At 37.2% G+C, this 24,323-nt stretch overlaps 1 protein-coding gene across 2 annotated transcripts; it reads right to left on the reverse strand.

The window, feature by feature from the left end:
- Positions 1-181: 181 nt before the first annotated feature.
- Positions 182-13,483, reverse strand: LPAT5 (lysophosphatidyl acyltransferase 5). 2 transcript variants are annotated; one of them, XM_089155430.1, is made up of 5 exons: positions 13,165-13,483; positions 10,109-10,352; positions 9,095-10,004; positions 8,651-8,781; positions 182-1,404 (listed from the first exon to the last, which is right to left on the reverse strand). In XM_089155430.1, the coding sequence occupies exons 3-5, from the start codon at positions 9,664-9,666 to the stop codon at positions 959-961; spliced, it is 1,149 nt and encodes a 382-aa protein (XP_089011556.1). In that variant the 5' UTR covers positions 9,667-10,004; positions 10,109-10,352; positions 13,165-13,483; the 3' UTR covers positions 182-958. The 2 variants fall into 2 exon arrangements, with proteins under 2 accessions (XP_089011556.1, XP_089011554.1); XM_089155428.1 differs by lacking the exon at positions 10,109-10,352.
- Between the last annotated feature and the right edge of the window lie 10,840 nt (positions 13,484-24,323).

Raw genomic sequence — 24,323 nt, forward strand, 5'->3', positions numbered from 1 at the left:
GATATCTATCGTCCATTTCGAACAAATAGGTTTTCACCTTTTTTCGAATTGGACCGTCAATATCGAAATCTCAGTCAAAATTTCTATCTCAACCGTAGGCTGCAGGTATGGTGCATTAATTACACAACACCCAAGCCAAACGCCAGGGTGTGCTGAAGAGCATCGTTTTTTCTTTTTGAACCCAACCATTTTTATTTCAAGAGACCGAGTTCCATAAATCTCAAGGGAGAATGAGAATAGATTCTCTTTCACTTAATGAGTTCTAACACTCTAGTGAAGCTTTAGATAGAAATCGCCAGGGAAACCAACAATCTGATTTGATAGTTACAGAGACACTCGCTACTTGAATAAAGGAAAACCATAAGCCGCTGCCAACAATTATAAGAATCAAGGACCTCCACCTCCGCTCTCGATTCTAATACACAAGGCACCAATACCACATGCAGCCAACTTTTTCATATCAGAATACCTTCTTTAGTCTACAGTGGAACAATAGACTAACGAAATATTGCATAGCCGTTCATTGATTCCAGTAGCAAATATCACCGAGAGCAAGAAATTTGGGAACAAGAGGATTTGCCATGGTGGCTTTTAAGACAACCAAAAAGTTTTATTCAACGTATATCATTGGTTCTTACCTCTGACAGTTACTCTTCATGTACATTGCTTCTTCATGAAGTGAATTTGTAATCTTATTTATTCATTGAGAAATACCTTCACTGTCTGAACTCTTCAACACCATACAGTCAAATCTAGTTCTGTTCTTGGCAAGTATAGTGATTCACTGCAAAGCCTAGGATTTAGCCATGGTTCTGTTGTGTTCACTATGAAATAAATGATGTGGAACAGTGCTGCTGTAAAATTTCAAAATGAAATACTGAAATCCACAATTAATTACACAAGTAAGAATTTTCCATGCAGAAAATTTTGGACTTTCCTAATTCCCGTGGCATAAGGGTCACAACTTAAATTGCTTGTAACCAAGCATAGCCTTCACAGAACCTATTATTGGCAACGGTCGAAAATTGAAGTACGTAGCAGATGCAAAATAAGCACAACCTAATGCTACATATACCTTGAACCAGTTTGATGAGAAAAATGTTAGGTATGCACATACGCCGGTGAAAGCAATCACCGCTAGAAAGTTTACCAGGCACTTGAATGTAGAGAGTTCTCCTTCTTGTTGTTGACTGGGGAAACAGCCTTGGGAAATAAAATCAGAAAGCAATTGATCCTTGAGCTGGAATGTATCCATCAACCAAGCACCAGCCTCTTTCTCGGAGGTTGGCATTTCATTGAGGGGGATACGCCGCACATGAATATGAACTTCCGCAGGATCAACACCACACAAATTATCCATGAAGAGAGGGCAGCGGTGCTTGTACCCAATAGTTACATCATAGACTGCATTTAAAAGAGAATGATGAGTAAGCAAAACCACAATTGAAAGACATGCCAGTTAATATGGACTGCAGTTAGAGATACAGTTTAATCAGGGGGAAATGAAAATAATAGAATGGTGCCTACTAATAAAGATCTCCTTCATATGAAATAGCACATGGGACAGTCATGAAAACATAATGTTAAAAATAATAAGTTGAAGCTGGCTTTCTATTTATATAAGTTGATACACGATCTCCTTGAAATGTTTTTTTTTTTTTTTTTTTTTTTTTGGGGGGGGGGGGGGGGGGGCGCAGATTATGATACCTATGAAGTACAAAAAGATGCTAAACTACTAGGTCCATTATCTTGTATTGTGGCTGAAATTAAAATATGAAGGATGAAGTGAAGAGATACTCTGGAATGTTGTGTAGCTGGTTTACTAAGATGAAAATTTATACTAGTCATAAGACCAGTTATGATGCAGGTGGAAAGTTGGGCAATTAAGAAGCATCATATAGATAAACTGAGTGCAGGAAAAAGAACTTGAGGTGGATGAACAAAAAACTAGAAAGGCTAAAGTAAGCAATGATCATATTAGAACTGATCTCCGAGTAACTCCAATGCACAATAAGCTATGTGAGAGTCATTAGGTGGCATGGTCATCTTCAAAGGATGTTCTTGAATGCTCCAATGTAGAGGACTGATTTGATTCAGCTTAAAGGAACTTATTAGATAGCCAGGGGCACACCTAAATGCCCTTGGGAGAAATTGTGAGGAAAGAGGCGCATAGCTTAGGCATGGTATCAAATATGACATCAAATAGAGCAGAAAAAGTTGATTGAAGAGCAAGGCGGGGATCCATGCAGCCAATCCCATTTAGTTAAGACTATGAGTTGTTGTTGTGACTGTATTGGTCGAGCTACATCCCAGATTGTTCACGTTAACCAACATGCAAAACGAAATAAAAAAAAAAAGTAGCTTCCACAATCAATTATAGTACAATATTAAAATGTATTTCCAACCGGATCATGGAGCAGTTCCTGTTGAAATAGCAATCAGAAATCGAAATGCATCAGCATGTTGGCTGATCTGTGAAGTGATAAATATTCCCTGGACATATTTGACATTACCATGGAATGATGGAGGTCAAAATGGGATGCAGTTCAGGAAATCAAACCAAGTTCATTTACCTAGCATCTCAACGATGAAAAAAGTAATGATGATAAAAAGTTCCACTAAGGTCTAGGTAACTTTATCAGAATATCTTCATCAATATTGTGATGGGATGCCAAAATACACGGTCTATTGAACGGCTTAAAATTTTGAGGTCACAGAGGGCAAGGAAGGGGCTCTCTATAAGGCACAAACCCAGACAGGAAATCAGGAAACTGTGTGCAGGCCTATGGGAAGCTTTGCTGTGAGTTTTAATGAAATCTGGGAGCTGGGTATGAAAATCTAAAAGTTAGGGATGTTAGAGAGGAACTAGGAATGGCAAGTCCATGGGGTTCTAATGGGAGTTTGGGGCTGGTTTTTGATCGAGTGGAAGGGTTAAGATTTTTAAGGATTCCTCCAAAAACCGGCAGATTATACAGGGGAAGGGGGTTTCTGAAACTGGACAGGTAAAGGGGGTTTCTGAAACTGGACAGGTAATGTAACCTGGGCTGGCAACCATAGGGTATTTCACATTTTAGGCCCAAATTCAGCCCACAAACATGCAACACCAAGAGGTGGCCTAATTACCCTAGGGTGCTTTGGTCATTTTCCCACCTCCTTGGGCTTCAAAGTGCTCCAGGAGAATCCAGAATAATTTTAGGATCATAGATCTACCTTTTGTTTTTCCATTGGGCAAGTGGTCAAGAGTCCTTGTCTGAGTAGGAGCCAAGTTGGAATCCAATTTCAAGTGGGATTCCTTTTTAGAGTTGATTTGCAAGTTGCATTTGTTTAGCAACTCTTACTTAAGATCTTGTTCTAGTTTATAAAGTTCAGCCTAGTTGTAAGAGGGAATTCTAATCCAAATTGAATTCCCTACGTTGAGTCCAAGTAGGTTTCCTAGGTTAACTTCAAGTTGGTTTTCTTTATCGAGTCCTAGTTATTTTCCTTCCATGCAATATGGCTATAAATAGAGCCACTACTCCATGAATAAGGCAGTTTTTGACAAATAAAATAAAGAAGAACATTGAGGGAAGGAGTCATGGGAGCAAGCCCACGACCTGGGTTTTGAGAGTTTTCTTATTTTCTGCAATTTCAATTCTGTCCATCATCTTCAAAGCTTGTGGAAGCCCTGGAATCACTGAAGGAGTTTGAAGACCTTCAAGAGGAATCAACCCAAACCAAGTAAGCAGCATCCCCTACCCTATTCCCCTCCCCAAAACCTTGTGCAAGCTACCCCCATCCACCTTCCTTCCCTACAGCAGCAACAACCCTTCCCCCTTCTTAAAACCCTTCCATACGCCAGCCCCTCTCACCTTAAAACCCTCCATTAGGATCGCACCCCTCCCCTAGTATTATCCCTACTTCCATCTTCATCAATAGACCTTCATCCCATTTAGTTTAGAATTTTCTGTAATTCATCTTCTTTCTCTACGAATCCTAATCCCTAGTTTCACTAAAACACTCATTCACTCCCCACTTCTCAACCAAACCCTAAACCCTTTTAGGATTACCTTCTCTACCTCCCCTCCAAACCCTAACCCAAACTAAGAGTCCTAAGCCAAGAGGAAACCTAGTTTTGAACCCTAGCCTTAAGGTATTCATTCTGAATTACAGAACAATAAAATGGAATTAATTCTCTCAAGTTTCGGCCTTTATACAGCCTGGACAAACCTTACATCCAAAACCATTCTCCTCTTAACCCTGACCTCCTAACCCTAGACCCAAGCTTTGAAAATCAAAGCCGTTACCTGCAGGTTACAATTGAGCAATACAAGCTGCTGTCCACTACAGAATACTTGATTACAGAATTTGTGAACCCTACTTTGGCTTGGAAACCTAAGCCGTAGGGTGTATTGGAGTGTACTAGCTGCTATCCTTCAACAGTTGACTGAAAACCAGACCTAAAACTACTAAGTAAAACCCTAATTTGCTGCTGGTTCTATTAGAGAGGATCCTGAAGAAGTCTGGCCCAGACTCTGGGTTACATCAACAGGTTAGGGTTCAAATGGTGCAATGGAACTTCAACAAAAATAATTAAAAAAGACAAAAAGGGAGGGACCGGATTTCCTACCTGAGTCACTTGCTTCTCAGTTGGGGCTTGCTTGGCAGATCAGCTTCAGAAGACCATCCAACAGTCGATACCAGAGCTAAGGTTCCAAATATCTAGCCCAAAAACCGGGTACCAAACTCCCACACTCGAACTCACCAAGACAGAAGTAACTAAAGCTTCGAAGCTCAGAATCAGCAATTAATTTCTAGGACCTATGGAAGTCAGGGCTCGTCCCCGGTCAATATTGGATCAAACAATAGGGGGCCATAGCACTGAGCTCTTTTTTCATTGATTCAATACAATAGGGGAAAAGATTGTACTGTTCCCTGCCAAGACAAGAGACACTCTCTCCGGATCCTCCGCACGCTGGGCATACCTCTTCGTGCATCTTTCTCATGGCAGGAACAGAACAACAGGGAAAGACCCAGCCAAACAGTCCTCTCTCCATCAATCTCCTCTGATCCATCCTCACTTTGTCCATCTTCTTCAGACTTGCTCTCGTCCGTTTCATCGTTTTCTTCCTCCTCTGAGGACTCGTCCAATAATACATTCTTTTTCCTCCTTTTTCTGGAAGGATCTTCCCCTGCATATGTGAAGCCTTCACTTTCTGCAAAACCTCTTCCAGAGCCTTTAGTTCGTTCGACTTGCCCTGTCTGGCCTTTTCTCGAGGGCAAAGTCGTCAAACTCAAGGACTCAATCTTAAACCCATGGGGTATAAATAGAGGCCACAGGCTAGTCCACTTGCAAATATAACATGAAAAAGGATGTAGTACTCCTAACTGAATAAGGACTTGGACGCCTGAGACTTCAAAGAGAACCTTAACTCATAAAGCCCTTTAAAGAGCTAAAACTGATTTTTCTTTCCTTTCTTTCTTTTATTTTTATTTTTTTTATTAATGCTTAAAGACCACAATGCCCCTATAACTTAGATTGCACCAACCACTAACTTAGATTGCATCAAACTAGAACAATTGGTTCACTTGACCTGACTAAAAGACTTGAAAATGAACCAAGTATGGGGAAATTTCTGCCCATGTGCCCATGATTTAGGACCATTAAGTTGGCTGGTTATAATAAACCATCCAATGAAGACCCAACCGATACATATATCAACCCTAAGTGGTTTGCCATCTAAAAAATCCTCTTCGGTGCTGGATCTGCATCCAAAGCTCTGCTTCTAAATAAAATATTTGAAGATTCCGTTTCTCATTCAAGACAAGAAGCATTAGAGATTCCTAGTAAAAGCAACAAAATGGTTGGGACGATAAGAAGTAACATGCTAGTAACCTTTGCCATGACATACTGAATGGCAGCCTTTGGCACCACAAGCCAGACCATGCTGGAGAATATGGTCGGCTAGTTCATGAAAATGCCATGATTAACTAGGAAATTGTGGCTTACTGAATGACTTTCTCTGGGAGCAGACTCCAATGACCAGGACAATCACCCCGAGGATAAATATCTGAGAAAATCGTCCAAATATTAGGAACTTATCAGACTCTTTTAAACAAAATATGTCACTTTTGTTATGTCCTTCATCAAAGGCAGTTAATCAGATGCTAAAGAAACACTGATTTGAGAATGAAAGCCATTGTCAAACTGTGCCACCTATACCTCCTCTTCCCACTCAAAATCAGATCAACTGGCTAAGTCATCATCCCACTTAAAATCAGGTGAACTGGCTAAGTAATAAAATCCAGCCAAGTACTCCTCAACTCTCACTCTATCATGTCTCAATTGTGTGAACCTGAGGTTCTTCTCAGCCAACCAGTGAATATACCAATGCCATGACTGCATTCTGTAGCTGCTGTTTGATCCACCAGACTTGAGTCATACCCTTACTTTAGCTATAAATAGAATTCTTCTGGATTTGGTCAACCCATACAATCTGAACATTTTTTCCAAACTGTGAAGTCAATCCAAAGATTGCTTTGGATTATCACCCCGATGAAAAAAATCAGGGACTTCAAAATTGGCTACTATTTCAGCCGCCACAGGGTCGTCAAAATGCCAACCAACCCCACACTTTTGAGGTGCTGGAGTACCATGTGGCAGGGTGGTGATGGTGTAACATGAACCATGTGGAATAAATTGGAAGAATTCCCAGACTGAATGGGACTTTTTCCTTTATTTGAAGCCACTGATCTGTCAGTGAAGCTTGAAATGATGCCATCATTGCCCAGAGGGAAATGACTGTTGAGGGTATCATGATCTGTAAGGTTGGCTATTTCTGTCTTGCTTTCATATTTAAGGAGCTGTGCTGTTGGAGAACCTCACTGTTGGCCAGCATGGTTAGGATATGGGATAGTATGTTCGGCACTGACAGCAAATTAATGCATACGTAGGGTTCAAAACTTTCTTGGGTTTATTATGGGCCCACCCAGGCAATAGAAAACTCAACTCAAGAGCATAGTGGCAGAACACTAGATAATTTGAACTTTGTAAGAAAACGACGGCTTGGTAATAGGTTGAATCTTAAAAGGATAGATGGGCAGTTAAATAAAAAGAGATGTAGAAGTGATTAAAAAAATAAAGATTGGGGATATGCTTGGAGTAAAAAAGCAACTAAAGGACAAAACAGAAGACAGGGGAAGAGATGGGGCAATATTCAGAAAGCAGAATCAAGGGGTTTAAAGGCATAGAAGAATAAATCATCGCTTCCTTCAACGAAATGCAACTGACAGGAAGGCTGTCAGCTTCAAGAGGAAGATCTCCTCATGAAAAACCCAATCAATTTGGGGCTTTTGGGGTCTGAAGAGCAATCAGCGTTAGTCTGACACTCAGGTAATAAGAAACTGTAACATTCACCAACATAGCAGAATGGTATCTCGTGTTACCTCGCTCACAATACTCACATTCTTGCAGATACAGTTCTGCAACTGATTCGGCATCACATGATAAGAGGGAAATTTGGGAAGGAAGAACCAAAGATGGCAGTCACAAACAGGAGCCTACTTTGACCAAATGGCCAGTGAAATGGAGTTCTGTTGGAGGAATTCCAATCAATTCCTCTCTGATCACTTAGTGCCAGTACAGAAGCAAGAAGAAGCACGAACCAGGTTAACAAGGGAAGGAAGAATGTAAAAGAACAAGAGAAGAAGGACAGATGAAAGTAACACCAGTAACTTCAAACTCTCATTCAGTAGCTTCCTCCTTTTCTTCTGCCCTTTACCAGGGGATACAAGGAATATAACAGAAACTATCACACTCAAACTCAACATCTAAAATCAAGTTTGAAGCAGACCCACAACCATATCCTATTAATCCATCAACATAAATGAAATAAAGAATGTCCCGAAAAAATAAATAACTAATACGAATCCTTGTTTGTTCAAAAGACCAACCGTGTCATATTGATTCAACTACTCTAGGCCACTGCATCAGTTATCTTCTAAGCGCAGAACATACAATGGCAACATGGCAATAATAGCATTGCCTAGATGGGAATGCTTGAAATTAACTGGTAAAAGGCTGCACCAATGGAAACAGCCACTGCTTGATGCCATAACGTCAGGGAAATGGGCCAGCTTACTATGCAATGCAGAACACTTCGATCAGGATAGAACGGCATAGTAATGTAAGCACAAACTCAATAAATCAACAATTCAACATCATATAAAGAGCACTAGACAAAACCATGAAGACTACTATCAAATATCAACATCATATGAACTACACCTGTGACCCAATTAAAGTTCTTTTCATCTGCATCTAAACAATTAGGCTTGAAAATCTGAACTTAAAAATTAAAAAGAACAGGACTTACAGCAATAAAGAAAAGAGTCAAGACTCAGAACCAAGACCCCGTTCCATAGATCGTTTATTTCTGTTGTGAAATTTTCTAAACCAATTTTCCATTTTGAAGACATGGAAAATCTAGTACATGTATAACATTACTGTAATTATCATTTTTTTCCTCTACGGCCATACTACTAAAGTTTTCGTCTTATTGAAGCACAGCGTTTAGAAGGCACCAATATTTCATGAAGCAGGGAAAGAACGGGAGGCACAGAAAATGAGAAAAACTGTTTTGAGCAGAAAAAAAAATTACGATTGAAGAACAACCTGCATCTAAAGAATTCCTCAAAATTTCCAAGCACGCATAGAATCCCTTTGTCTTTGGAAGAAGGACATTTTTCAAGACAGGCAAACCATTAACAACTGCATATTCTTGATTCTGTATGCACTTCTTCTCACTGCAAAGAAAATGAATGCAGTCTCAACGTCAATTAATCAAAAGATACATGTATGACACACAAAAGAATGAGTTCTCCATACAGATAATTTTGTCCAAAAATAAACAAAAGTTACAACATTTTCTATTCCCAAGTAGAGTAAGCAGAGATAACAGCTAATAGACATCCTTTGGGTAAAATTAAATTAAAAAAATTGTAGATGACTGTTTGAGGGGGGAAAAGTCAAACTGAAGGATGTCAACTGTACTGTATCAACAAACAGATCAAGTGCATGCATGTATGCTGGAGGTTATAAGGAATAATGAAGGATTACGTGAAATCAGTGCCTTCAGGAAAAACAGCAAGCCAAAGAGGATCTCTGGGATCCCTAAAAGTTGATAGCATTCTGCGCATGTTAGATTCATCAAGTTCCCATTTTCTCTCCACCGGAATGAACTCTAGAATGTGAAATCCCCAACCAAAAACTGGTAGTTTCATCAAGCTGCTCTTAAGGACATACTTTATATGCCCAAGGGTTCCCTTCCGCAATGCAAGGTCCCACAAGTACATCCAATCAACCTCAGTCCTATGGTTGGCAATAAGCAAAACCCGTTCCTTATCAGGAACACTTTCTCCTGAAAAAACCACTCTAGTCTTGTTTAGCTTCTCAAAGAGAAAAGGCCATAAGGCTAGCCAAGCACCAAAAATATATGCTGTCACTTTCCTGCTATGATGTATACTAAAAAGTCGTAATATGACACAGATCAGAGGAGCACAGTACAGCAACATCATAAATGCCGTCGAAAGTAGCACCACTAAACATATTAGACCTCTTATCACCCTAACTGGAGTCAAGGGATGGTGCTTGAGTCCGTCATTTGAAGTAAAAGCATTTCCACCATCCATGGTCGATGTACTTTATATCCTCTTAAGGTGTCCCTAGAAAGAAAAATATGTCCCAGTTACTAACTGCTCTTCACGTGCTGCAGTTGAACTTGTCCATTACCTGATGCCAGAATCCAGGTAAATATTGAGAAAAAGGTAGGAAACATGCAGGATAAGAAACCCATCATATTAAAGTGCTCAGTCTTGGACTTAGAAATTGCCACTGAGCTGTAGAGGTACACTGGCTGTAGCTTGTCTACCAATAGAGATGAAAATGTTTTTTTACACAATGGTGCCCTGACGTATGCAGAAAGCGAATTATCTGCAGCAGTAACAGAATCGGAAAATTTGTCTTTGGCCTGCATAAAGAGAACACATCAAGCATATCAATGGAGGACCGTCATCACGACAGGATAGAAGCACAGGTCATCAAAGAAAAAGAAAAAACAAAACATATACACACTTATACACAGAGGCTAAACCATGCTCTATTGATGTAAAGGGCGACCCCAGTGCCAAAGGCTTCAGCACAAGCCGACTTTGGGGAGCAATTTTCCTACGCAGCCCTGCCCCCAGCAACCATTGCTGAGAGGCTGTTTTGATGCCTTGACCTCAGGCTACAACTGTTTGTCTGTTTCAATACTCATAGCAATGTATAGGTCATGATTGATAGAACTATAACGCTATTCTTTCACAGAGTGCAATTCCTACAATGAATAAAACCAACAAAAAATTATTACTAAAATGGAATATAGATAGCTCAGGGAGCCATCTGTTTCAGACAAAGAAAGGCTACCCCATGCACTCCTTTTTTTTTGGCAGGGTAATGAATAGATCAAGCTTTTATTTTGAACCATGAACACAAATACAACTGCATAGGCCCAAATAGAGGCCCAACTTGATCAACCCATCAATACCAAATCTTGCTAACATCAACCATGGAGACCAGCTTCTCAAACAATAATTTGATGTTCTGTCCTATGTTTGCTTTAAAATCCATGTTAGGTGATGCACAACTCATTGTAGTGCCTGAACTTCTCCTCTTAGACAAAAGTCTGTAAAATTTTATCCATTTTTAAACTACATTTGTTCCCAAGTAACCGATTATCTTGCTTTCAAGAAACTCCACCACTTTTTCTAAGCCCTGTTTCTTTCTCAAGACAATTCTTACAAACTCCTTGACAGTGAAACTTGGAAACTAATGTGGTAACCCTTACATTATAGCAACAATACATCAGAATCTTGGCAAATGTTACCATTTGGCTTACAAACTAATATGGCAATTCTTGAATTGCTAATGACTGTTGAACCAGGTTTTCATGGTGGGACCCACCACATTTTTGTGGTCACCAAAGTTCAGAGCACTCCAGCCAGTATGGCAGGAAAAATTCCCCTTCTAGCATTCCAGCAAGAAAAGAACTTGGGGGCAGACATTACACCTCAGTTCCAGAGTATGTCTTTCCTTGACCAAAATTTCGTCGGAGATCTTGGAAATCTAGCAGATTTCGAACTGGTCAAGACAAGATTTCATATGAGATATAAAAAATGCATAGTTTTGACTAAGACAACAAAAATTTTAGCTAGATTTTGGAAATTTCCAATACCTCGACAGATTTGGCCTTCCTCCACCCAAGTGCACAATGCACTCAACTTTCCCTCTCGCAGCCCACCTGACACAAGCACTGTGCACCCAAGGTGTAGATGATTTCTTCCCTACCTCGACCTATTTGAGAAGCCACACTCATTTCTTCTCACACATGAAGGCATGGCATATGTCATGCAAAGAGAGGAGACACAAGATCCATCGAACCAGAAGTCTACTCAGTCCAGCACATTATAGTTCATACCATTAGATGGTCACAGACTCCCAGTATGGCATTGTTGGGACATGGAAAACTAGGGTGTTGATGACGTTTATTGTTCATTTGTTCATGTACTTGGGTTTCTATATGAATATCATTGAGTGTACTTTTCAGTTTCTACATCTGAACTATTTCTAATATAATTATTCAATCAACTGTCTTTATTCATTTATTGTCTAATTTACTTGATTAAGCTGCAATTATGTCCCATAACACTTAAACATGTAGAATAGGCAACACTATAGTAGGGTCTCCCAACCGAGGGTGCAAATCCAAAACAACAACTTGAGAGAGAGAGAGAGAGCGAGAGTGTGTGTTTTTTACCAAAAAATAAAAATAAAAAAAGGGGAAAATGCATCGCCTTGGTGAGATCTAGAGAGTTGGTCATATCGACCTGGTTGAGTAAGTTTTTGAAATACGATATATCATTAAAAGGAAAAAATAATAATAAGCTTCAATCTCAAAATCAATACCTTCTAATGCAAATCAATTTCACATTCCAATTTCAACAGCCATGAATCAACTAACGACTTGCCATAAATCGTTAAAACCAATTCATGATATGCAACATGCTTCTAGAACCATGTAAGGCTAAATGACAAGAGATTTGGGAAAAAATGAACCACCCTATATAGGATAAATGAAGATGATGTGAACCTGTATGTTGTTAGCAGTGGATGTATCTAGGTAAGGCTCTAGGCATCAACAATTACACAGTGAAATAACCAGAAACTAAGAAACATTTTGGTTATCAAAATTCCCATTAAGGACTTTGATTTGAGGATAAGAGCCCCAGCAGACATACGCTTGCCAAATGGATCCAGCACATTTTTTACCCTAAATAGAGCAAAGCTCCTAAAGGTTTGGAAAGGGTTTGTTTGAGCTTACTTCTTGATCATCATTTGTACAATCTTACGAGAATTTAAGCCATCTATGTATATTTTCATTCTTGAGTGCCAATTTGGTGCCTTATTTGGGTTAATGCCTATTACAGTATCCTTCTGAAGTTTTGGTCATATTGCCCTTTCTTCTCCTTTCCCTACTAATAAAATTCGATCCAAAGAAATCGAATAGGAAGGACATATCTACCTACCCCCCCCCCCCCCAAAACCCAACAAAAGGGCATGAAGTTGATAACCGGGGGAGGAGCAAGGACAAACTGTAATAGGTCGGCTACCAGCTCCTTCACTGAATCTCTGCGCCGGCATAGTTCTTGAATGATCAACTTATGAGAACCAATACGTAATGCCGCAGCCGATACATCTTAGGACTACCGTATTCTCCGTTTTTGTTTTCTTGCTTCTTGTTTTCTTCAAACGTGTCAGCTCCACCAAATTTCTATATAAAGTATTCTTTTCTTCCTGTGTTATGATATCAATAACAGAAACCATCTCTGTTTCATCTTCTTGACTTCAAGAAAGACTTACTCAGGAAATCAAACAAACAAAAAAAAAAAAAAATGAAAATACAAGGCAACAAATCCACTAACAGTTCAGTAAATAGAGCGAAAGCAAATCTCCAGTTAAGCAAGTAAGTATCGCCACATTGAGAATATTTAGTAAATAGATCAATTTTCCATTTCCCGCCGACAAGCAGAAAAGAGAATTTGTAATCCATGTAAACGAAGCAGAAAGAAATCGTGATTAGATCTTCTCACCCCTCTGCAGATTGCAACCGACGATGGAATGACCCGTGTAACGTAAACGATACTGGATTTCAGGGGTGTTTGGTGTTCTCCAATCCTTCGGTTGCAAGGCAAAATAAACCAGAGAGAGAGTTGTTGTTTTCCAGCCTTTACCAAGTACGTCAACGTCAAATTTGGAGAGTGGGACTGATTTAACGAAGGGTCTTGGATCTTAAAGAAGCGGCGATAACCACACAACGTCTTCCTCTTCCCTCGTAACCTTCGTTTTACCCTTCCTTGGTTGACATAAACTGACCAAGGAATTGCGAACCAACGAAGGAAAATGACTCGATTGCGCACCAGCATGGATATTCGATAAATTGGAGATGACAGGTACTAAAGCGGGGAAAGGGCGCACCCCCCGGGGGGGGGGGGGGGGGGGGGGGGGGGGGGGGGGGTTAATATAAAAAAAAAAAAACCACGAGGGGAAGGGGGGGGGGGGGGGGGGGGGGGGGGGCCAAAAAAAAAAAAAAAAAAAAAAAAAAAAAAAAAGAATGAAGATATACCCTCAGCTCATATTACACTTCTACCCCCACGCCCCAATAATCAAATTATGTATTTTTTTTTATTTTCCTATACATTTTCTTGGTTTAATTTTTCCTCTACTCATTTTTTGGGAACTTTAGGGAAGGTTATGAGAGAGTGATCGTGCTTCTAATACAATGGTGACAACTTCTTATAAATAGAGTAAAAAGACTAGAGAAGTCACAGGCAAGGGCAGAACTATAATTCAACATTAAGGGGCCGAATAATGAGAGTCTAGATCACCTTCCTGTAGGGAAAGCATTGATTTTTTTCACCACACATACTGTGTGAGCTCATGTAGGACCCACCAATGATCTCACTTCTAAATCATTAAACTATGTACGGACTAGATATGCACATATTAAAAATATATATAAATTATTAATAATGATATTTTTACCTTACAAAATTATAAGTAAATTATTTTTTCAAAAATAGATAAATTAAAGCATGAGGACCGCTAACAAATAAATATTTGTTAGATTTCATTAATGTTTTCTCATAAACAAAAAAATAAATAAAAAACTTAAAAAATAAAGATTAAATGGGGAAAAAACACATGATTTCAATAGTAAAATGCTAGATGCAAACCACATGAATCATGATAGTTAGTTACTTTGCAAATTACAAATAATGCATTCACACTATAAAAAAAAAATAACAAAAATTATTAAATAAATAGTGACAAAATAAATTCAAATAAAAAGGAAATCAAGAAAATAATCGAAAAAAAAATTAATAAAAATGAAAAAAGAGTGAGAGATACCATTATAGAAAATGTTTAGAAATAAACTAATAACTTTTAGCTTTTTCAAGTTTTTCCCAACCTCTATGCAATGAAATAAGAGATAAGAGATCATAAATATGAACGAAAATAGGGTATAAACTATGAGAGATTTTAGGGATTATGAGTTAGTTTCTAATTTGATTTACCTTTAATTTATTTTTTTCCCAATATTTGGGGAGGGGTCAAACAAAAGTTGTATTCAACGATTAAAAAGAAAAAAAGTAGCCAACGTAGAGCTATTATAGCGGTGAAACCAATACTTTTTAGTGAAGAGGTTGTGAGTTCGACTCTTGCTGATGCATATTCATATCCCCATCCCCCAGCTTAATAAAGCCCATTGTAAAAAAGAATAAGAAAAATAAAAAATATTATGAAAAAATTAACAAATTAACAAAATTTTAAAAAGTGGAGGGAATGTAGCTCCGCCTCTTGTCTTAGGGCATGTTTGGTTACATGAGTCTGGAGATTTCAAATCTATGGAGTTATAATTTATAAAATTAGATGTTTGGTTGTGGAATGAAATATGTGGATTCATCCTAAAATACTATTTCATCAACGTGATTTTTATGAATGTGTAAATGTATAGTTTTTTTACCTAAATCTACAAATTCACGCTTTTAGTGTAAACATGTGAATCTCTAGATTTCATGAATCTAGAGATTTTACAACCAAACGGGTATAAATCTCAGATTCATGAATCCAGAGATTTGAAATCTCTGGATTCATGTAACCAAACAGGCCCATAGGCTCTTTTTGGTACCAATTCTCATCATCCATTATGCCTATTTAAAATAAATAAGTACAATAATTCATTATTGGTCAAGAATGAAAAATGGTTTGATGAATATTGTCGAATAATAATTATGGAATGAAAAATATGTTTGATGTCAAAATAAAAAATTGTTAGTAAACAATAGTAAGCAAATGATAAAAGAGGGAAAAGGTGTGGTTTTTATTAAAAAAATATGTAGTGACTATTTTACCATCAACTTAATTAACCATAAAATTTTAAGTAAACTTGTGCATAAGTGAAGAGAATGAAGTTCTCACCATAATTCATAATAGACTAAAAGTTCATTATGAATTTTGAAAGTTTTTCTATTATTTTAAATAAAAATAAAACTGAAGCCAAACAACTTAAAACAATGAAAAAACCTCATAATTGAAAATGATAATTGATACCAAAAAGAGCCTTAGGTTTGAGCCACTATCCTTACACATATTCTCCATTTCCCAACCCTCAATCATTGTAGCTGAGTTAATGATACCCAAATCGGTCAATTTTGAATTTAGTGTAGTTTTTTTTTTAACTGAAATAAAGTTGGATGCAAAATTTTCAAATTTGTCAATATATGATAATACTATTTATCAGTATATTAACACAACATACCACTTATATATACAACAGAAGTAGAAACTAAACCTACATGACCCACCAGAACTGAACTGCAAAATAAAAAACTGACTTGAATTTCGAATTTCAATTTTAATAAGATTCTTGTTTAGACTTTGTGTAAAATCCACACTATTCATAAATCAAATAAATTATCAATTTTTTTTTTCTTTAATTCTTGAGTTCAAACCACTACTCACTATGATCATTTGATTAATCCATATGAGAGGGGATATAATTGTGTAAAACCACCTAACCTTAAAAAGCTAAAAATATCATCCAATCAAGTGCTCGTTCACATGCAGTTTTGGTCCCCCTCCATCTTGCGTAAACTTCAAACTCTTTAGCTCTTCCCCTATGCTTAGCTCATCTGGTGGTGGATATTAGGGAGTTATGCTCATCTTTCTTCTCATGCTTCTTTTGTTTTGTTCCAATAAACATAGTTGTGGATGCTTTTGCAAGGAAGGTTCTGTCGATCCCGTGTACGGTTTGGCCTCAGGAGTTATTTTCATTCCTTGGCTTCAGGAGTTATGCTCTCCAGTCGCCTAGGCCGCAGGTTGTTTTTTCTTTCTTTCTGTTAATGGAAAATTTGTAAAAAAAAGAAAAAGAAAACTCTTTATATTAAAATATCTACTAAAAAAAAGTTTAAATAGTTGCATCATTTGGATAACATTAGATTAAAAATGCTTATACTAAAATAGCACGTGAGTAACTTAAATCTACGTCTATTAATCTAATAGTCACGATCACATGCATCATTATGTTATGTGGTTTAATATATTTGATTATTATAAAAAGAGATCTGAATTGACTGTTCAACTTGGAAAGAAACCAATATTATTAATTAGATAATATTAAATTTAAAAAAAAATAATAATAGTAATGTGCTACTAGTATTATGTCAAAATTATTGTTCTATGCGACAAACCCAAAAAGAAGAAGAGAAAAAAAAAGATCATACATAAAAATTGATTAATGATGCCTTGATGCCGTAAAGCAGCAACTTCGTTATAAAACTCTAGGATGGTTAGAGATGTTTTTTAATTTATTACATATTGCATAAAATACTATTTAGGGAAAGACCATGACAAGTGACACCTCTTCATTCTTAAAATAAACAATTGAGTCTTTTTACGTTACACCCTCTTGCATTATGAAAATGTAAATCATAATGGACTTTAATGAGGGGACTGCAAAAGACTAGGGTGATAATTGTACTATTTCTAGTAAAATATTTTTAAATATCACATGTAGACATGTAGTTGTCATTGTTATTCTTTTGGTGGATTGGAATCCTTTATTATTTTTTATTTTTTGGTAAAAAACTTATTTATTGAGGAGAAATCGAGGTCATAGAAAAGTCAGGGGTTGGAAAACCAAACAATTGAGACCTAATTAACTGGGCCTTTTGGGCTAGGACATTTGTCATAATATTGTGAGTCCTATAAACAAAAGCAAACTCACATTCTTCAAAGGACGTTAATAATATAAGATATTCCTAGTGATTGCAATGATACACGCTCGAGGGGAAGAGGGAATCCCTAGACCACCACTTCTAAATTATTTATCTCAAAAACCACATTCCTCTAGTCCTCTTGCAAAGCATACAATTTTGTTCTAACTCCAAGAGCTTCACCTACTAAAATCGAGCCAAAACACACCGAGTTAGACACCACGAGAATGATGGGTTCCCAAGTGATCACGTGCCACAAGACCAATTGCCATGGCTTCACCAATGCTAAACCTACCGCCAAGCCCCTCCATAAAGGTAGAGAAAAAGCCACAAACTTAAGCATAACCTCTTTCCCGGCATGAGACAGTAACTGAAGCTTCCACCCTTCCAGCTTTTGAGTCAACTTATCAAACAATAAATGAGAAGTGTCCTTCTTAGAGGCACCAATCTCTTGGGGCAGCTGTAGATACTTGATATGGGCCTTTGTATAAGAAACTTTTAAGACCCTAGAGAGCCACTATCGAAATTTCATTGGGGCATTAGGGCTAAAAGTAAGAATGTAGTTTTTTAGATATGTTTGACCACTGACTTTGCAATACAAATCAAGACAAGCTTTTAAATTACACACCCTTTCAAGATGTAACTCTGGAAATAGCAATCCATCATCAACAAAAAGAAGACGTGATATAGGGGGAGCCGGGCCCTTTGATTCAAATACCTCTAACAAGGTATTGACCCTCTGCCTATTGGACAATTGAACTAAGCCCCTGTGAGCATAAAATGAAGATAGCCAATGAGAGGGGGTCACCCTGCCGGATACCTCTAGTGAGATGGATTGCATGACTAATAGCCCCATTACCAACAATTTATGAAACATATGTAACAACTTGCATGAGCAATTTGTAGAGCAATGCTACCCATTTGGAAGAAAAATCTATCTTTGGCAAAATAGCTTCTATGAAAAGCCATTAAAGTCTATCATATGCCTGTCACACATCCAACTTTAGAGCAAATAATATTTTCTTACATTTCTTTATCTTCCTAATGTAATGGAATTACTCTTGGGCATGTAAATATTATCAGAGACCAATCTGAAAGGGATAAAAGCGGATTGTAATGGGGCAACAATAACAGAATGGAATCCTTTAAGGCTGTTTGGTTATATGAGTCGAGAGATTTCAAATATCTAGAAATTTCAAATCCATGGAGTCATAATTTATAAAATAAACTGTTTGATTAACCGAATATGTGGAATGAAATATGTGGATTCATCAGTGATTTTTGTGAATGCGTAAATGTATAGGGTGTTTATTGTAGGGATGAAATCTATTGATTTCACCCCATACTCATAAATCTACATATTCACGTTTTTAGTGTAAAAAGATTAATCTAGAGATTTTCACAACTAAACGGGTATAAATCTCGCATTCATGAATCCAGAGATTTACTTTTTTCATATTTATTTTGTTCACAGATGATGCATGAATCCATTATGGTCCAAATTATATTTTACCTCTTTCATAACTTGATTTATATTGATAAATTTATTTTAATATTATGTAGGCAATTATTAATCGAATCTATGGAAAACTTCGTTGCGAAACAAACCTATGTTGTTTACCAAAAAAAAAAAAAAAACAAACCTAAGATTGGTAAAACAAAAAAAAAAAACTTAGGATACTAGAAATAAATACTAAATAAGGTATGGGTACTTTAGGGAAAACACTTAGTTGAGAATCTTGAGATTCGATCGCAGGTTGTCTTCAACCTCACAAAGCAAGGCATAAAAACCTAACTTCTACAAATGGAAAGAACTTTCTTGCCTTGAATCCATGCAAGAAGTTTTTTCTGTTCATCACTTCAACTAAAGTTAAAACTTTACTGATAAGAAACTTACAATTTTTTATCTTGCGGTGGAAGGACCAGACTTAAAATCTGGTTGAAATCCAGATTCAGGTAGGTGCGTAGTTTGATTTTTTTTTCTTTTTGGTCTTTTTTTTGCTTGATATTATGCGAGTACAGATGTGCTTATTTTGGTTTTGATGGCTACATGTGCTTCAGGCCAATAAGAAATTGTTATCGATTTGGCTAAAAACAAAAACAAAAAACAAAAAAGAATTTGGTCCAGATGGCATACGGCAAGAAGAATATTTTGGCTCCAAACTACAATCTAGATGGATTTTTTTGCCTAACTACTTTAATTTATAGCAAATGATCAATTTTTAAAAATACTAGTGATTGTATCTAGTTATGTTACATATTTTTCTAGTTAGTTGTGTGTCGTGATGCATGATGTGTGTTTAAATTAAAGCATAACCACCCATTATACTTACAGTGAGTAGCGGGAGGGAGACCTCACTATCGGACAAGGCTTTGAATAATGTTTTTAGATCTCGAAAGTGAATAAGATGCCAAGATAATTGCCAAGAGATTGAAGGAATCGGTAAGCACTTCTCACAAGTTTTTATATCAAAGATTTGAGGGTAATTTGGGTAGTTAATGGTAGAATATTAGCTGGGCAGAAAAAGTTATTGTGAAATTTGGAATTTGATAATTATTTTAAAAAATATGATCCATTTAAGTAAATTTTTTTTTCAAAATATCTTATTGAATGACTTTTTTTTTTTAATCGACCATCTGATAATTTTTTCCAAAAAAAAACCCTTTGATTTTTTATTATGACATAAAAGAATAATTACTGTCTATTAAATGGATCCAAAACCTTTGTATATGTTTGTGTGTGTGTGTGTGTGTGTGTTTTTTTATATATAAATATTTTACATGCGATTTTATATATTGGGGATGGAGGTAATATGTAATATAAGGTGGACCTTCGCCCTTGGTCCTGAGGGGATTATAACTTTGACCTACTATTTTGAGGCATTGATTTTTTACCAATTGAGCTACCCTTTTAGGTTGTGTATTTATAATTGACTTATCTCCTTGGAGGAGATCTCTCAATTAGTTATAGGATTTATAATCCTGATGGCATTCATTTGATTTACCTTAATACTTGAATTAGAATACTAAACGTGAATAAATTTGATTGCTAATTGAACACCCGTTGGAAGAGCTCCTTCAAGGAGAAGTTCAAAACTATATACACGCCACATCATGAGCTCTTGTCCCATTGATGTATAAATTCGCCACCTATGAAAATGAAAAGAATAAATATACGTATTTTTACCAGTAACATATATTTATCTTTTTGTGTGGATCGATTGCCTTTACTTGCATCGTCTAATGCTATGAGTTTTGAATCTTGTTTGTTGAGTGAGACATTGGCAGTTTGGCACATAGGGAAAGGATTATTTCATGTTCTATCGGAAGACACTGCGTTCTTAATAGTCAAGTCATCTTGCTTAGATCTAATGAAGATGATCACTGGACTTGGAGTGGCTCCTTCTGTTTTTTCGTAAAAAACATAACCAAACGAAATATAATTAAAGCACAACTCTTTAGAAAATCCTCTATGAGGATATCTGTCATTTCCTGCAGGGGGTCATTGAAAAAGACATACCCTCTCTTCCATTTAGCCCCTTATTAGATAGCCAATCAGCAACTATGTTATTTTGACGCCTTACATGATTGAATCTGACATGGCCTCGAGAAGCATTGTTGGCCAAAATTGATAAATAGATCAGGAGAAACAGATATTATCAGGAGAAACTAGAAGACAACAATCAAAGAATATATCAAAACTAATTAACAAGGAAAAATCGAAATACACTCAAACGGAACCCCGAACCGGAAGCAAGAAGAGTAAGGAATTAGAATCGTCGAGGCACGCGGACGCTTTCCTTAAAACGTTCGTCCCCTCCACAGCGGGCTGAGGATTCAACGGACGTCCTTCTCCCAACGACACAACAACGATGTACTTAGCACAAAGTATATCGCCACCGAACTTGACATGTGCCTTCCTTCTATCACCACACGATTCAAACACAAAACCAAACTCGAAACCAAACTCAAAACAAAACTCACAAACGTTTTAAGAAAACTCTTAAATCACACTTAACATTCTTCTTTGAAAACACACCACAACCACCATCTTCACCAAGGGGGGATCCCTATTTATAGAGGAATTCTATGTCTTCTTAACTAGCTTAAAAGATGAAAAGCCATAGTCATTATTCCCCAAACTTAATGAATTAAGTTATGGAAATGAAAAGCTTTATTAATAATCAAGCTAGAAATGAGAAGTTCCTTGGAAATCAAGAGTCCCCAAAACCCTCCATAATTATCTTAGGGAAATGAGACGTTTGTTGTTAGGAAATAGAAGGTCCCATAACCTCCATTCATGAACTCACCTTGGGAGATGAAACACCCAAAAGTCAATATTTATTCCATACATTTATTTCCACAAATGCATGTATTTCCACAAACTCTCCATATGAATGGTTTTTCATTCACATTCACACATGCTCAAAGAGCATATTCCAACAAGCATATAGGCTATGAATTTCAGCAATTAATCATCCCATCAATCCTTGCTCATTAACTCATAGGTCCAATAGCCTTATGGCCTTTAGTGAATCTGATTCTATTTGGAGTGGTCATGCTCCCATATCCAACACTACCTTCATCCTTCTTTTATTGCACACATTTTCGCCTCTACTACATGACATAAATGAATCTTGATAGCAAATCATTATCTAGAAAGGTCGTTTGACCCCGAATCACCCTAGCTAATTGAGCATAACACTCGTTCACATTCACAGCAGCATCCGTGTTACACTTAAACCATCATTTTCTAGGGCATGTCCACTCTAAAACTTCCAACTCTTTACCTGGTTCAAGAATAGGGCTTTGGCATGTTGTCCAAGCTTCCTTAATGAAGCGATAAAATTCCTCAATAACGAGCACACCATTCCCTGTTCTGGAGAATTCTTGTGAAATCCCCCAGATTTCTACCCCTTTAACCCGTGGTTTTAAAACCGAGAACCTGGGCCTTGATTCGGCGACAATTGTGGACCATTCAATTCGAGCCCGAAGGATTGGAAATTAAACAAATGTTGGTAAATGACCCTTATAATGACTCAAAAACTCTCCTAGAGTTTAAGTGAAGAGAGAAGATTAGTCTCGATAGTGTAAAAAGGGTAATTTTGGAATATTTGTAGATCAGTGATGGAGAATCCGATTGACGCAAATAAGATATCAAATCGAAGATCGTCGAAAGACCTTTCCAACGAGCCAAAGATCATCAAAATCGGAGTTCGTTTGGGGGTCCAACCATGAGCCAGAAGTTTGAGCCGTTTAGGTGAACCAACCCCCACCCTATTTCTATTTAGGGGCAAAATTGGAAATTCGGATTTTTAAACCCTATTTATGTTTTATCTCATCCGTAAACGCATTTTTGGAGGCTAGAAAGAGGCGGAAACTTTGGAGAAAAGGAGAAACGAAAGAGAGGAGCGATTTCCATTCTTCCGAAGGTGTCTGTGATCCGAATCTTTGCAAAATCATTACGAAAGGTTAGTTTTCTTTAATGCTTCTCTTACTCACAATTTTGTGAGTATTCTTCTCTCCTTTTTTTTTTATGAATCTTGAAAGGGAAGGTCGTTAGGTATCTTGGTTGTTTTCCTTTATTGTTTTAATGTCCCTTCCTAGTTTGTGGGAGTGATATCTTTTCTCTTTTATTGAGGGATCTATGAAAGGGAATAATGATAGGTACCCTAGATGCTTATATTTTCTTATATTAATGTTTCCCTTGAGTTTGGGTAATGCTTTATCCTCTTGCAAAAGATTTTAGAATTTTGATTCTCTAGGTCACCCACGGGTGATTTATGAGAGTCAAATTTGGGGCATTTTGATTTTGGTCAAATTTAATAAAATTGAAGGTACCCGTAAGATCCTTTTGTTGTCAATTAGCTTTCCCCAAAATTTCGTTTCGTTTAGACTTCGAATTGGTGACGAATTAAAAACTATTCACTAGTGAGGTTGAGAACTACCCCTTTTTAACCTAGTTTTCATATTTGGGTTTTTGTGGGAAGATTTTAGGATATCCTTTGAAACCCAAATTGGCTCTAATTTGTGATAATTATTTCTTTTGCATAAATAGGTTAATATATCTTTAATCACTAATTTGTGGGAGTGGATTCTTGGATTTGGAGGAAGAACAAAGTAAAAGGTGAGGAATATACTTAACTTTATATTACATGTGTAATGATGTCAGTTACTTTTCATTATTGATATCTTGTATTGCTTTAGTATTATCTTGAGGTTATTTTATGTCTTTTGTTAAATATGAATTGCTATGATTTATGTTTATTATTACTTCTGATGTTGCTCCTTGCTTTGAAATCTATTATTGTTGTTATGAAATGGAATGTGATTGTATGAAAGGAGAAATATTATTATTTCTTCTACCTTGTATTTTCTACTAGGGTTGTGGGTTCACCCATTGCCCTAGTGATATTATATGATTGCTTATATTGTGGTTGGGAATGGGGAATGCCCTTTGGGCATTTCTGCCATAGGATACCAAAGGAGGCGGTATGGGACGCATTCCTATGGTGCCCTTGGCTCTTTCCCGAGTCTTGATTTACATATTTAGGGCATGTCTAGAAGTGTTTGGTTAGGTGACCTCATGAGTACTACTACCCTTTCGGCGGGGGTATTGAAGCCGGTTAACCCGTGATGTTAGTGGTGGGTCCTCGTATGTCAAGCGGGCCCACTATCATCATAGAGAGGTAGGGTTGCATATAATAGATAAGGGCTCATGGACGCTCAAGACCGGTGAAATGACCCGTGAGAGGACATGGAGATCATCATGTCCATTATATGTGGATGACCCTGGGTTAATGAATGGGGTTCAACGGATGCCTCCATTGAGGATTCCATTCATAGGTGGGAAGGTATTGAACCAACGAGCACTAGGCGTGAGGGAAAATATCCGGACCATATGTAGTACGAGACCATATGACTTTGCATTGGGCCTAAGATTATCCTTGACACGCGCCAGATCTTATACCAAT

This window comes from Hakea prostrata, chromosome 5, assembly GCF_041222555.1.
Source record: "Hakea prostrata isolate BN-2017 chromosome 5, UWA_Hpros_2, whole genome shotgun sequence".
Classification (NCBI taxonomy): Eukaryota; Viridiplantae; Streptophyta; class Magnoliopsida; order Proteales; family Proteaceae; genus Hakea; species Hakea prostrata.

Excerpts from the sequence above, each read along its gene's own strand:
- LPAT5 (XM_089155428.1), bottom strand. The coding sequence starts at position 9,666 with ATGGATGGTGGAAATGCTTTTACTTCAAATGACGGACTCAAGCACCAT. Across the intron at positions 8,782-9,094 it reads CCTGAAGGCACTGATTTCAC|TGAGAAGAAGTGCATACAGA; the intron begins GTAATCCTTCAT and ends TTTTCTTTGCAG. Across the intron at positions 1,405-8,650 it reads GAGGAATTCTTTAGATGCAG|TCTATGATGTAACTATTGGG; the intron begins GTTGTTCTTCAA and ends TTTTAAATGCAG.